The following is a 15482-nucleotide window of genomic DNA, read 5'->3' on the forward strand; positions in this document are numbered from 1 at the left end:
TACTGAACATCCCATAATAGTCTCCATTCTACTATTGGTCGAGACCTTGGTGCCAGGCTGCCATACCCCCCAGACCCAGTTCAAACGTACCGCTCAACATGTACGAACAAGTCCTAGTTCCGCGTAGGAATCTGGCTACCGCACCACTAATGGGACTATTTGTTCATAGTGCGTATATATACTGCGCTACTAAAGTAGGACTTTCTTTTCAGTCCAGTTTCTTACCCTCCAATAGAGTGACAGACGTAAAGCCTCCCCGCGACGCCACGTGTGGGAGTAAGGCCAAGTTCGGCCTACCATCGGTATTGAGACATCGTGTATATTAATATTTGAATAGTCATATTTGGCACTATATCGTCGAGTTGGACGTAGTCTATTAAGCTAATAATAGTCTATTCATATGTAGTGCTTCGTGCGGTGAGAATACTATCGTAGTCAGTACCCCATCGTTTCGGGCAGAGAACTGGCTGCTTATCCAGGGTGGCCGACCCCATGTGAGGCTGCACCCGAGGAGCCCCAGAGCCGACGAGCGAGTGGACCTGCATACCGGATTATTCTACCGACGACAGCCCGCCTTCCCAGGCACGGATTATGCTTTGTATACAGTGATTATTCTATGGATAAAGACCAACACTGCCGTGTGTTGGAAACCCCCCCCCCCGGAGAGGACGACAGGTGAGGAGACGCTCTACACGACGAGGTCGCTTCACGTCTCTCCATCGTGGACCGGAGGAAGCCGGCCCACAGAGAGTCCAACTGCTTTCATCTGTGGATCGAGGATCGCTGAGGCACCGAGCCGCACAACCGTGGGTTCTCCCAGGATACCCTCGGCCAGACGGATACAGCCAGACTCTACCCCCCCCCCCCCCTTCTCCAGTTGTCTTACAAGCGACCGGAATTCCCCCCTAGTGTATCCAGTTCTATAATCATTAAAGTATCATTGCTATTATTCCTTAAATATTCCAGGTTGTATATTTACCGCCTGCGCCACCAGAGATTGGACGTTCTCTATTGATATACCAACGAATACTCATTTGCCATAAAAGTGCATCCTATTTCAAATCATAAATGTAATTAAGTGATTGCTCTACATACCTTTTGCTATGTATTAATTATTATTAAACGCAGACTTTCGACTTGGTACATTTGTGTTGGATCGTTTCATCTACGTGGGAGTGTTTACCATAATTATTTATGCCTAGTACTGGGTGGCCAGAGTCTAAAGTACAAGAGGTAGTGGTAGTAAGTATCATATCTAACAATACAGTCAGGGAATTGTACCCCTCAGTTACAATTGGTCCTTCGAGCCGGAGGGTAATTAGTGTAATATTAATATAGTGTTATTAATATTGAAATGGCCTATGATGAACACTCCACAAAACGATCCTCCTAACCAACGCCCGCAGCGTGAACGACGGCTCCCTCAGTACTTAGAGGCTTACGCTGTCAGTCAACAACCTAGTCTTCTACTAACAGTAAACGCGGTAAAACTAGAAAGTAAAAGTATGTCTAACCCCAACGCCCAGACTACCCCGACCATAGAGGCCCCTACGGGTTCTAATGTAACTGACCAAGTTCACGGTGGGGACCAGTGGGAACCAGACATGACTTCACACCCCGCCAGTACTGAAGAAGTAGTCCCCGATGAGTCCCGGGAGGAATACAACGCTACCGAGAGAGAACTCGGCACGGAAGAAGACGGGGAGAGCACCGTGGAGATAGAGCTCCAAGGCTCCGCAAGGAGTACCCCGAGGGAAGGCTCCCCTATACAACCGCCTTCTCCCAGCGAGGCAGAGAGGACCCTACAGCAGGCCTTCCTCATCAGCCTGAACGCCGCTGCTGAACGCGACCGACTGCAGATCCAGCAGCGGAGCGAAGAAGAGCATATACGTCTAGAAATAAGACGCATTCAGAGGGAAGAGAATGTGGCCCGAGACCGAGCAGACAGCCAGCGAGCAGCTGCTGGTGCTCTACGGGACGCAGAGCGCGACAGACAGCAAGCGCAACTAATAGAACAGCTGATCAGACGGACAACACCCTCTCCCTCCGCCAGAGGCTCCAGGAACTCGTCTAGACACACCTCCAGGGCGGCATCCCCTAGCCGAGTAAACAACCCTGAACTTGACCAACAGACGAGGTCTATACCCCCCACAGACCACCTCCCCCCACCGGTCCAAGCGAGACCTAGCAACCGGGAAGGAGCAGCGTATCCTGTGGAGAGGCTAAACCAGAGACTACAAGCACTGGATGACCTAACTGAAGACGAAGAGGAAGAGGAGGAGAACCACGCCCGACGACAGCACAGTACTCTACCGGACCAGGAGGTCCGGTACAGCCCAGGCTATACTCCCGCGGAGCTGCGCTACAGACCCCCGACTCTATACACGGATGAGCACGACGCACGACCCGCACCGAGGAACAGCACCTGGACAAGCGGGCCATGGTACACTGCCGGTACCAGCCCATACCAAGGAGCGGGAGGAGACTCGCCTAGGAGGCCTCTCCCCCAACGCTCGCCGATGTATCCACAGTCAGCGTCATACATTGGCACGCCTATGGTACCCGACTTCACCCAAGAGAACCGGGCCAGTATACAGAACTCTGCATGTGTCTGGAGACCATGTTGGTGGATGTATTGGATGAACGCCATAAATACGCCATCCTACTGAAGCACTTAAAGGTACCCCGCGCACATAATATAGCGCTCGCCTACGCGACTTCCACCACCCCATACACAGCAGCGCTGGTAGCATTGGACCAGAGGTATGGGCGCATATGGGATTACGTGATCCAGGAGATCCGACACATCGACCGCTTACCCCCAGCAATAGACAATCGAGCACTGGACGACCTGTCCATCAGAGTGCAGTCCCTGGTAGGGATGTTGGGAGCGCAGAGAGAGAAGGGGAGGCATGAACTTTACGCCAACTCAAATGTGGAAAGGATCTTGGAGAAGCTGCCGCCCGCTCGACAGGAGCGTTTTAGGCGGCAGAGAGACCACCGAGACCCGAATGGCCCCGAACCGAACCTCCTCGATCTAGCAGACTTCCTGGCGAGAGAAGTCAGCAGCCTACGGCTAGATACATTCGGACGGAGCACCCCTGGCTCCAGAGAAGGAACCAGACGACTAAATGATGGAAGAAGATCGGTGACCGTGATGCACCAATCGGAGTCAGTACCGAGCAGCAGGAGCCACAGTACCCCCTCCAGAACGGAGAAGTGGAAGATAGTGTGCCCCTACTGTGAGAAAGAACACTGGCTAGCGCAATGTGACTCCTTCCCCAAGCTGAACGCGGAGGAAGCAAGTCAATGGATAAAGTCCAACAAGCGCTGTTTTCGCTGTGCGCGCTCACACATGGCAGCCGAATGCCGCTTAAAGAAAAGGTGCACCAAGTGCGATGGAGCCCATCTGGACATACTTCACGACAGTAACAGACGGCGCCCTTCACCCGCACCATCCAGCAGCAAAGCGAGCGTCATGTACATCGATCCCGCCAGCAGCAGTGGAGCCCGAGTACTCCTAAAAGTAGTGCGTGTGACACTAAGCTACCAGAATAAAGTCCTACGCCGTCCTCGATGACGGGTCAGAGAAGACCCTTCTGCTCGCCTCCGCTGCGGCCCAGCTAGGGCTGCGGGGAAGCGAAACCCAAATGACAATTCGGACAATAAGACGAGATTTGAAGACGATAAAGGGCGAGAATGTCTCATTCTCTATCGCAGCAAGCGGCCAGCCTGAGCGACGGTACCAGATTACAGACGCTTTCACCAGCCAAGAAATAGGACTGTCGCGGTACACATACCCCGTCGCCAAGCTGATGGAGAAATATGCACATCTGCGCAAGTTACCGATCCCGCTCATAGACAATGCTATGCCGACCCTGTTGATAGGCTCCGACCATGCAGACCTCATTGTCCCGATAGACCGGGTTCATACCGGACCCCGAGGCTGTCCTGCAGCAGTCGAGACCCGTTTGGGATGGACTCTCCAAGGCCCGCTCGCCAAATCTCTCAACCGAAGTACAGCCACTAGATGTCTCCACTCCCGAGTCACAGAGGGAGAAACCGCACTCCTGCAACACGTAGAGCGGTTATGGACCTTGGAACAAATGCCCTTTAAGAACGGAAAGAAAGACATTCGCTCTAAAGATGACATTTACGCCATTCACCTCCTCGAGACAGGGACCAAGAGAGTCCCAGTCAACGGCGTGTTGAGATACGCCACGCCACTCCCGCGGCGAGAAGGAATCTACTTTCCACGCCAAGACAGACGCCACAGAACGGTACCTGCTGAACACGGAGCGGCGCTTAGCCAAGAACCCCGCCCAAGAGAGTGTATACCGCGCTGAGATTGAGAAGCTCATCACAGCGGGACACGTCACAAAGATGGACATTAAAGAGGCTGACCAGACCACTGAATCGTGGTACGTGCCTCACCACAAGGTCCATCACAACGGTAAAGACCGCATAGTATTTAACTGCAGCTACCAGATCGGATCCCAAAATCTGAATAAAGAGTTACTGCCCGGTCCCACACTCGGCCCCTCCCTACTCGGCGTTCTACTCCGCTTCCGCCAGGAAAAGGTGGCCATCAGCGGGGACATTAAAGGAATGTTCCTGCAGGTGAGATTAGTAGAGGAGGACAAGCCCCTGTTACGGTTCCTATGGAGAGAGAAGCCAGGAGATGAGCACCCAGCCATCTACCAATGGGAAGTCCTCCCCTTCGGAACGACGTGCAGCCCCTGCTGTGCTACATTTGCACTACAGAAACATGTAGCAGAGGACCCAGCAGCGGACGAAGAGGTCCGAAACAGCGTAAAGAACAGCTTCTACGTAGACAACTGTCTACAAAGCCTTTCAACCCAGGAAGAAGCCGAGGCTCTCCTGATTAAACTCCGCGCCTCATTGATCAAAGGCGGCTTTGATCTCAGGCAGTGGGCCAGCAGCGATCCGCAAGTACTGCGCAGCCTCTCCTCCGAGGACAAGGCAGCCAGCAGCGAGACCTGGATGGCTACAATCCCGGGAGAAGCCCAGGAGATGACCCTGGGATTGGTGTGGCGATTCAAAACAGATTCGCTTCACTACAGACACAAGCCCCTGACTACGGAGCAGGGAAGGCCGGCGGCGGCGCCGACCACCAGACGGAGTGTGTACACAACACTCGCCCGACAATATGACCCGCTAGGATGTATTCTACCGTACACCACCAGGGCAAAAATGATTGTACGAGCATTGTGGGACAAGGACCAGGGCTGGGACGACCCCATTCCCGCACACCTTGCATCCACCTGGAGAGAGTGGGAGATGGAGCTCCACTCACTCCCAGGCGTTAATATGCGCCGAAGCTACTTCCCACCCACGGTGAGGCCAGAGACATGTAAAATGGACTTACACGTCTTCAGTGACGCCTCAGAGGTCGCATACGGATCAGTAGCCTACTTGCGGGCCCAAGAAGAGGGGGGAGAGATCTACACAGCATTTGTCCTCGCCCGCTCGAGAATAGCCCCACGCAAGCAACAATCTATCCCACGCCTAGAGCTCTGCGCAGCCCTAGCCGGAGCGCACCTAGCCACGCTCATCCAACGTGAGCTCACCATACCGGTGTCTAGAACAATCCTGTGGTCAGATTCCACGACAGTACTCGCCTGGATCAAATCGGACTCATGCAAGTACAAAGTCTTCGTGGGAGTCAGAGTCACCGAGATTCAAGACTTAACCGAAGAGTTAACCGGAGAAACAGAGTGGCGCTACGTTGATACAAAACAGAACCCAGCTGACGTCATCACCCGGGGAATGCCCCTAGATGACCTCACCCGTCGCAATGTCTACAGTGACGGCCCAGCATTCCTAAAGCTCCCGGAAGGAGAGTGGCCCACGCCTATCCCGAGGGAAGCCAGTCAGGAGGAGGCTGAGAATAAGAAGCCTGTGTTCTGTGGATTGAGCACTGTTATCTCCGCAGACCCCAACATAGATGATTGCACTACCATAGAGAGTGCACAACAAATGACAGTCCTCACGGAGATTGAGGGAGTATTGAACTCTAAGCCCCTCGGCTACGTCTCCAGCGATGTGGCGGATATCGACCCAGTTACCCCCAACACACTCCTGATGGGGCGGCTAGATCCCGCGCTACCCCAGACAATGTACCGGCCTGAAGAAGCGAACGGCCGACAAATGTGGAGGTACAGCCAAGTATTAGCCGACAAGTTTTGGAGCAGTTTCCTACTGCACTACCTACCGTCTCTACAGACCCGCCAGAAGTGGGTAAAGGAGAGAGACAATTTGACAGAAGGAACAGTCGTCATGATTATTGATCAATCACTGCCCAGAGCTATGTGGCCGGCCGGCCGCGTAAGCAAAGTGATCACCGGTGCCGACGGCAAGGTCCGAGCAGCTGAAGTGCTTGTCCAGGGTCGCACTTACACCCGTCCCGTGGCGAGGCTCATAGAACTGCCCCGACTCCCAGACACAATCGATGATGACCATGACCCTATAACCCTATGACTTTGTGAAGTTGACTGACCCCTACAGCAAACCCTTATGTGTAAATAGACAACGCGATTAATCTGTCTCTGCTTAACTGATTAGGTCTGGGACCAATCAGGGGGTGGCTGTTGTGAAGGGCCAGATTAAACCGAATATATATATTTATTTATATATATATATTTAATTGTATTTGTATATTCTCTAATATTCCCTGATATCCCTTGTATATTCCTTGTACAATATGCATTGAATATCCATTCTAGCCTACTGAACATCCCATAATAGTCTCCATTCTACTATTGGTCGAGACCTTGGTGCCAGGCTGCCATACCCCCCAGACCCAGTTCAAACGTACCGCTCAACATGTACGAACAAGTCCTAGTTCCGCGTAGGAATCTGGCTACCGCACCACTAATGGGACTATTTGTTCATAGTGCGTATATATACTGCGCTACTAAAGTAGGACTTTCTTTTCAGTCCAGTTTCTTACCCTCCAATAGAGTGACAGACGTAAAGCCTCCCCGCGACGCCACGTGTGGGAGTAAGGCCAAGTTCGGCCTACCATCGGTATTGAGACATCGTGTATATTAATATTTGAATAGTCATATTTGGCACTATATCGTCGAGTTGGACGTAGTCTATTAAGCTAATAATAGTCTATTCATATGTAGTGCTTCGTGCGGTGAGAATACTATCGTAGTCAGTACCCCATCGTTTCGGGCAGAGAACTGGCTGCTTATCCAGGGTGGCCGACCCCATGTGAGGCTGCACCCGAGGAGCCCCAGAGCCGACGAGCGAGTGGACCTGCATACCGGATTATTCTACCGACGACAGCCCGCCTTCCCAGGCACGGATTATGCTTTGTATACAGTGATTATTCTATGGATAAAGACCAACACTGCCGTGTGTTGGAAACCCCCCCCCCGGAGAGGACGACAGGTGAGGAGACGCTCTACACGACGAGGTCGCTTCACGTCTCTCCATCGTGGACCGGAGGAAGCCGGCCCACAGAGAGTCCAACTGCTTTCATCTGTGGATCGAGGATCGCTGAGGCACCGAGCCGCACAACCGTGGGTTCTCCCAGGATACCCTCGGCCAGACGGATACAGCCAGACTCTACCCCACCCACCCTTCTCCAGTTGTCTTACAAGCGACCGGAATTCCCCCCTAGTGTATCCAGTTCTATAATCATTAAAGTATCATTGCTATTATTCCTTAAATATTCCAGGTTGTATATTTACCGCCTGCGCCACCAGAGATTGGACGTTCTCTATTGATATACCAACGAATACTCATTTGCCATAAAAGTGCATCCTATTTCAAATCATAAATGTAATTAAGTGATTGCTCTACATACCTTTTGCTATGTATTAATTATTATTAAACGCAGACTTTCGACTTGGTACATTTGTGTTGGATCGTTTCATCTACATGGGAGTGTTTACCATAATTATTTATGCCTAGTACTGGGTGGCCAGAGTCTAAAGTACAAGAGGTAGTGGTAGTAAGTATCATATCTAACAATACAGTCAGGGAATTGTACCCCTCAGTTACACGTACCATTAGAAGAGACCTAAAGACCATAAAGGGTGAAAACGTCTCCTTCACGATAGAAGCGGTCGAGCAGCCCGAGAAGCGGTATAGTATCACTAACGCCTTCACAAGCCACGACATAGGTCTGTCACGGTATACCTACCCCATCACACAGCTGACGGAGAAATACGTGCACCTACGTCAACTACCTATACCGCCCATCGACGGTGCCACCCCGACCCTGCTCATAAGATCCGACCACGCACACCTCATCGTCCCAACGGACCAGGTCCACATCGGGCCCAGAGGCTGTCCAGCAGCGGTCAAGACCCGCCTGGGTTGGACACTACAAGGCCCCCTCTCCGGGTCTTCCAACCGACCGACAGCCACTCGCTGCCTCTACACGAGGATAAACGAAGACGACACCACCCTCTTGCAGCACGTCGAGAGACTATGGACATTAGACTCGATGCCCTTTAAGAACGAAAAGAAACTAGTTCGTTCAAAGGAAGACACGTATGCCATAGCTCTCCTCGAGCAGAAGACAAAGAGGGTCGAGGTCGACGGAGTGATGAGATACGCAACTCCACTCTTGAGGCGAGAGGGGATGCCCACCCTCCACGCCTCAAAAGAAGCGACAGAACGCTATCTACTGAACACCGAGCGGCGTCTAGCCAAGGACCCCACTCAAGCCACTGTGTACCGCGCTGAGATCGACAAACTGATCACAGCGGGACATATCAAGAAAATTGACAATCAAGAGGCAGACCAGACGACTGAATCCTGGTACGTGCCCCACCACAAGGTCCACCACAACGGCAAGAACCGCATTGTATTCAACTGCAGCTACCAGATCGGACTACAGAACCTGAATAAATTGCTCTTGCCCGGCCCGACACTCGGCCCCTCCCTCCTCGGCGTACTACTACGTTTCCGCCAAGACAAGGTGGCCATCAGCGGCGACATCAAAGGGATGTTCCTGCAGGTGCGACTGGTGGAGGAGGACAAGCCCCTGCTGCGGTTCCTATGGAGAGAGAGGATCAACGATGAGCAACCCTCCATCTATCAATGGGAGGTCCTCCCCTTCGGCACCACATGCAGCCCATGCTGTGCTACGTTCGCACTACAAAAACACGTGACAGAAGACCCTGAAGCTGACGAGGAGGTAAGACTAAGCGTAGAGAGGAGTTTCTACGTGGACAACTGTCTACAAAGCGTCTCGACGCCAGAAGAAGCCGAAGCCCTCCTGCTTAAGCTCCGCGCCTCCCTGATCAAAGGCGGCTTCGATCTTAGGCAGTGGGCCAGCAGTGACCCTCAAGTACTTTGCAGCCTCTCCCCAGAGACAAAGGCAGCAAGCAGCGAGACCTGGATGGCGACCACCCCAGGTGAAGCACAGGAAATGACATTGGGCCTCGTCTGGCGCTTCAAAACAGACTCGCTCCATTACAAGCACACACCCCTGACCCAGGAGCAGGGAAGGTCGACCCCTCTACCGACCACTAGACGGAGCGTATACAGAACACTCGCAAGCCAATACGACCCGCTGGGGTGTATCCTACCTTACACCACTCGGGCGAAGATGCTTGTGCGAGAACTGTGGGACAAGGAACAGGGCTGGGACGACCCCATACCCGACCACCTAGCTTCCACCTGGAGAGAGTGGGAGAGAGAACTCAGCTCGCTCCAAAATGTGAACATTCGCCGGAGCTACTTCCCACCCACAGTGCGGCTGGAGACGTGCCAGATGGACCTGCACGTCTTCAGTGACGCCTCGGAAGTAGCCTACGGTTCGGTGGCTTACTTGCGAGCCCGAGAGGAGGGAGGAGAAGTACACACAGCTTTCGTCCTGGCTCGCTCAAGAATAGCCCCCCGCAAGCAACAATCGATCCCGCGTCTAGAGCTCTGCGCAGCTCTGGTAGGCGCGCAACTCGCCACGCTGATACAGCGTGAACTCACCATAACGGTGCAAAGGACAATCTTGTGGTCAGACTCCATGACTGTACTCACATGGATCCAGTCCGATTCTTGTAGATACAAGGTCTTCGTGGGAGTCAGAGTCACCGAGATTCAAGACCTGGTAGGATCAGCGTGCTGGAGGTACGTTGACACCAAACAGAACCCAGCCGATGTCATCACACGGTGGATGTCCCTAGATGACCTCACACGTCCCAATATTTACAGTGACGGTCCTGAGTTCCTCAAGCTCCCGGAGGAGGAGTGGCCTACCCCCACCCCACGGGAGGCTAGTCAAGAGGAGGCAGAGATCAAGAAATCTATGTTCTGTGGGCTGACGCACATCCCAGCCCCCACTGACCCTAACATAGACGACTGCCTAACCTTTGAGAGTGCGCAGATAAAAACATTCTCGTGGCACCACCCTGAGGTTCCCCCCACTACAGACAATGACGCATCGAACTACGCAGAGGCAGAACTCCTTCTGCTTCAGCGAGCCCAAAGAGACTCATTTCCAGATGAGCTAGACTGCCTGCAGGGAACAAAGCCAATCCCTTCAGACAGCCGACTGCTCCACTTGGCCCCCGAGCTCGACACCCATGGCCTCATCAGGGTGGGTGGTCGTCTGAGACGGGCCCCGGACTTAACGGATGACGTCAAGTATCATATCGTCCTCAACAGTCGACACAAGGTCACCGAGCTATACGAGAAATACGACGAGGATGTGCACCACGCTGGGGCAGAGAGAGTCTTCGCTGAGATCCGACGTCGTTACTGGATACTGCAAGGAAGAGAAGCAGTACGTCGCTTCCAGCGGACCTGTCTAGACTGTCGCAAGTGGCGAGCACAGCCCAGTATACCTATGATGGCCGACCTGCCTCCCTGCCGCCTCCGACTCGGCGAGAAGGCCTTCCACTCCACAGGCGTGGACTGTTTCGGCCCGCTCTACGTCAAGAAAGGAAGCGGGACAGAGAAGAGGTGGGGCATTGTATACAAGTGCATGACCACCCGAGCAGTGCATATAGAACTCCTGCAGACCATGAGTACGGATTCATTCCTCATGTCCCTCCGGAGATTTATAGCAAGAAAAGGGAAACCGTCTGCATTGTTGTCTGATCAAGGGACAAACTTCAAAGGCGGAGAAAGAGAACTGAGAGAGAGCTTCCAGGCCATGGGCCCAGAACTTAAGACCCGCCTCGCTCCCTCTCAGATCGAGTTTCAGTTCAACCCCCCGAATGCCCCTCACTTCGGGGGAACCTGGGAAAGAGAAGTCTGTTCCATAAAGACAGCTCTGTACGCCGTGCTTGGGGCCCAGACCGTGGCGGAAGAAGTCCTCACGACAGTCCTCACGGAGATCGAGGGAGTATTGAACTCAAAGCCCCTCGGGTACGTCTCAATGTGGGGGTCCTAATGTGTATCAATGTGGGGGTCCTAATGTGTATCAATGTGGGGGTCCTAATGTGTATCAATGTGGGGGTCTTAATGTGTATCAACGTGCGGGTCCTAATGTGTATCAATGTGGGGGTCCTAATGTGTATCAATGTGGGGGTCCTAATGTGTATCAATGTGGGGTCCTAATGTGTATCAATGTGGGGGTCTTAATGTGTATCAACGTGGGGGTCCTAATGTGTATCAATGTGGGGGTCTTAATGTGTATCAACGTGGGGGTCTTAATGTGTATCAACGTGGGGGTCCTAATGTGTATCAATGTGGGGGTCCTAATGTGTATCAACGTGGGGGTCCTAATGTGTATCAACGTGGGGGTCCTAATGTGTATCAATGTGGGGGTCCTAATGTGTATCAATGTGGGGGTCTTAATGTGTATCAACATGGGGGTCCTAATGTGTATCAATGTGGGGGTCCTAATGTGTATCAATGTGGGGGTCCTAATATGTATCAATGTGGGGGTCTTAATGTGTATCAATGTGGGGGCCTAATGTGTATCAATGCGGGGGTCCTAATATGTATCAATGTGGGGGTCTTAATGTGTATCAATGTGGGGGTCCTAATGTGTATCAAGTCAAGTCAAGTCAAGTCAAGAGTTTTATTTGCCCACTCTCCTTCAACAAACCAATAAGTATGACAAGCAAAAGTATTACATTAAAATGTGCGCTAACTAATCTTTACGCAATCTTTTACGCGCTCACTCCACCAAATTGTATGTGTGTGTGTGTGGTTGAGTCTACACAGTCCTCTCTCTCTCTCTGTGGGGTATTTTGCGGTATATAATTCAGGTACTTTCAGTAGAATTCCGTTGCTAGGAGAACAGCTTGGGTGTATTGAGTGTATTTCCTTGTCCACTGTCGATATCAGCAAACCCTGCAACAGGAAATAGAATGTCTATGTTGAGGAGTTTGAAGAGGCCGCTCGGCACTGACCCGACACGATGAGACGGGCGCTGTTGCTCTGCCGAGTCTCGCCGGTGTAGCGGTGACGTGTGGTGCAGCGGTAGTTATTCAGCCCATCCTCAGGTAGGACGTCCAGGATGTACAGGGATCCCGTGGAGGTGATGAGATATCTTTGTCCTGCTGGTGAGAGAGAGAGGGGCAAGGTCAGAGGGACGATTTATGTGGGAATAAAAATGGGAATGCTTCAGATTCAAGTGAGATGGGGTCCCTGGGACAAAATCTTATCAAATGGATGTCCTTGGCCAATTTTCTATCAATTTGGGGTCCTTGACATTAAACGGTTTGAGAACCAGTTCTTTATAGCACCCTAGAGGCCTAATTACTAAGTGATTAGTTACCTATTGACAAAATTAGCACTACATTACTATTATAAAATCATCTCCAGGGGCACCAGGGTGGCGCACCATGTAACGCACTGTGGTGCAACATGGCCGTCCCGTGGTGTGGTGCAACACGACTTGTCCAATAAAGCCAATAAAAATCTACAAAAAAAAAAAAATACAAAAAAAAAAATCATCTCCATTTTATGTCAGTGATAGACATGAACAGTAAGATGAAGGTTAAGTGCTTAACCCTTTACCGGTCACTTCTTGAAATACCTGGAAATTCACAATTTCAACTCTAGAATGTTATTTTGGTGCTATTTCAAAAGTGATCTACAAATTTTAAATATATATATATTTTTTATTCCCCTGTAAATTAAGGTTAACCGAACAGGCCCTCGAATGGTACCCTAAACATGTGGGGGCTATGGGGCATATTTTTCCTTAGGGGCATATCTATGAAACTTGGCAGGCTGATTCATAACATAAAATAAATTATAAAATGTATTGGGAGTTTTCTTGAATTTGCCTTGCCATGGCAACAGTAGCCGATAAAGGCCCAAAGAAGAATAGCAGACAAACTATATAACTACATGGTACTACATGGTACTACAGGGTACTACATGATACTACATGGTACTACAGGGTAATACATGGTACTACATGGTACTACATGATACTAAATGGTACTACATGGTACTACAGGGTACAGGGTACTACATGATACTACATACTACAGGGTACTACATGATACTACATGGTACTACAGGGTACTACACAGGGTAATACAGGGTACTACATTATACTACAGGGTACTACATGGTACTACATGGCACTACAGGGTACTACATGGCACTACATGTATATGCTTATATATTTCACATTAGACACATTTGTAGAATGTGTCTGACTTGTTCCTGGGTCTGCACCTGGGTCACTATTGGAGCTCTGGGGCTCTGCAGCAGACATACTATTGGTTTCAACGAAGGGAGTGGTTACTTACATCATGTGTAGTACGCCGGCGCGCGTCAGCTGCATTTAACTATTTCGCGCGTGCAGCTTTTGACTATTATGCTTAGTTATTCTCCTAGACCTCAGCGCTGCTTTTGACACCATCAGTCACCCCATCCTCATCACTCGTCTCCAGTCCTCCGTTGGCATCTCCGGAATCCCCCTCACCTTGCTCCAATCATACCTCTCTCACAGGCACCAATTCATCTCTATCAACAACTGCAAATCCCCCACTGCCCCCATCACTCATGGTGTCCCCCAAGGCTCAGTACTTGGTCCCCTGCTCTTCATCCTCTACATCCTTCCACTTGGTCTGATTCTCCGCCAACATGGCCTGCGTTTTCATTGTTATGCAGACGACACTCAGCTCTACCTCTCCACCAAGACTATCACTCCAGCCACTCTCTCCACCCTCAGCACCTGCCTCACAGACATCAAAATATGGATGCAAAATAACTTTCTTAAACTAAACTGCAATAAATCAGAAATCATTATTATCGGTCCAAAATCCCTCACCAGCCACACCCAGGATTTCACCCTAAACATTGATGGTACCATTGTCACCCCCTCCACTCACGTCCGTAACCTTGGCATCATCCTGGACCCCACCCTTTCTTTCCTCCGCCATGTGAACCACATAACCAAATCGGCCTTCTACCACCTCCGGAACATTGCCCGTCTCCGCCCCTCCCTATCACTCTCCGCTGCTGAAACACTGGTTCATGCATTCATATCATCACGACTAGATTACTGCAACAGCATCCTCTACGGCTCACCAAACACTATCCTCAATAAACTCCAATATGTCCAAAACTCTGCTGCCCGCATGCTCACCTCCACCCGTCGCTCTGATCACATCACCCCTGTCCTCCACGACCTCCACTGGCTTCCAATCAAATACAGGATACATTTTAAAATACTACTCATCACATTCAAAGCCCTCAACAACCTTGCCCCTCCCTACCTGTCCGACCTCCTCCACCGTCACACGCCCACCCGTCGCCTTAGGTCTGCAGATGCCAACCTCCTAACACCTCCCACGACCAGGCTCCGGACCTGGGGCGACAGGGCCTTCGCTGCTGCTGCCCCCTCCCTCTGGAATGCCCTCCCCAGCCATATCCGCGATGCAAACACCCTGACATCTTTTAAATCAGCCCTCAAAACTCACCTTTTCAATCTTGCTTTTGACCTCTAATTCTGTCGGTGTTATTTTATTTTATTTTATTTTATTTTTGTCATGTATTATTTTTGTTCTGTTTTTTTGTTTTGCCATAGTTTGTCTCTCCTGCCCATGTAAAGCGTCTTTGAGCACCTGGAAAAGCGCTATATAAAATAGATGTATTATTATTATTATGCCAGCCAAGACGAAGAGGTCGGTCATTATCAGTCGGTCGGTCACCAAGGAACGTTGACGAAAGGCCTCTCGCTGGCGGGACAAATGGCCGGAGCCTTGTCATGGTGATGTCGGTTAGTAGCTACAGTAGCTTAGCTAAAGGCTAACTAGCGTTAGCTAACCTAGAGACAGCGCATCATGCGCATGCAGCCAAGATGAAGAGGATGGTCGTTTGGCAGATGAACTTCGTCAACTCCACGCGGTTGTCTCCATCCTCTTGGACGTTTGGTGAGTTTTTAACCTATTCTATTAACTCTATTCTATTCCCGCCATGGACATCTCTCTCTCTCTCTCTCTCTCTCTCTCTGGAGATAAACTGGCCGACTAGCTGTTGTAGTACTACTAGTAGCTAACGGTGTGTGGCCTGGTGTCAGCACC

The 15482-nt window shown here is 51.1% G+C and overlaps 1 protein-coding gene across 1 annotated transcript in view; it reads right to left on the reverse strand.

Moving 5' to 3' along the window:
* Positions 1 to 15482, reverse strand: part of dscamb (Down syndrome cell adhesion molecule b) — a gene marked incomplete at both ends in the record, with an annotated part of 450395 nt that overhangs the window by 172457 nt on the left and 262456 nt on the right. The window contains 1 exon segment of the mRNA XM_084312177.1: positions 12348 to 12494. Coding sequence (XP_084168303.1) covers positions 12348 to 12494 — 147 coding nt within the window.

Source organism: Notolepis coatsorum (genome assembly GCF_963971535.1).
Source record: "Notolepis coatsorum genome assembly, chromosome: 1".
Classification (NCBI taxonomy): domain Eukaryota; kingdom Metazoa; phylum Chordata; class Actinopteri; order Aulopiformes; family Paralepididae; genus Notolepis; species Notolepis coatsorum.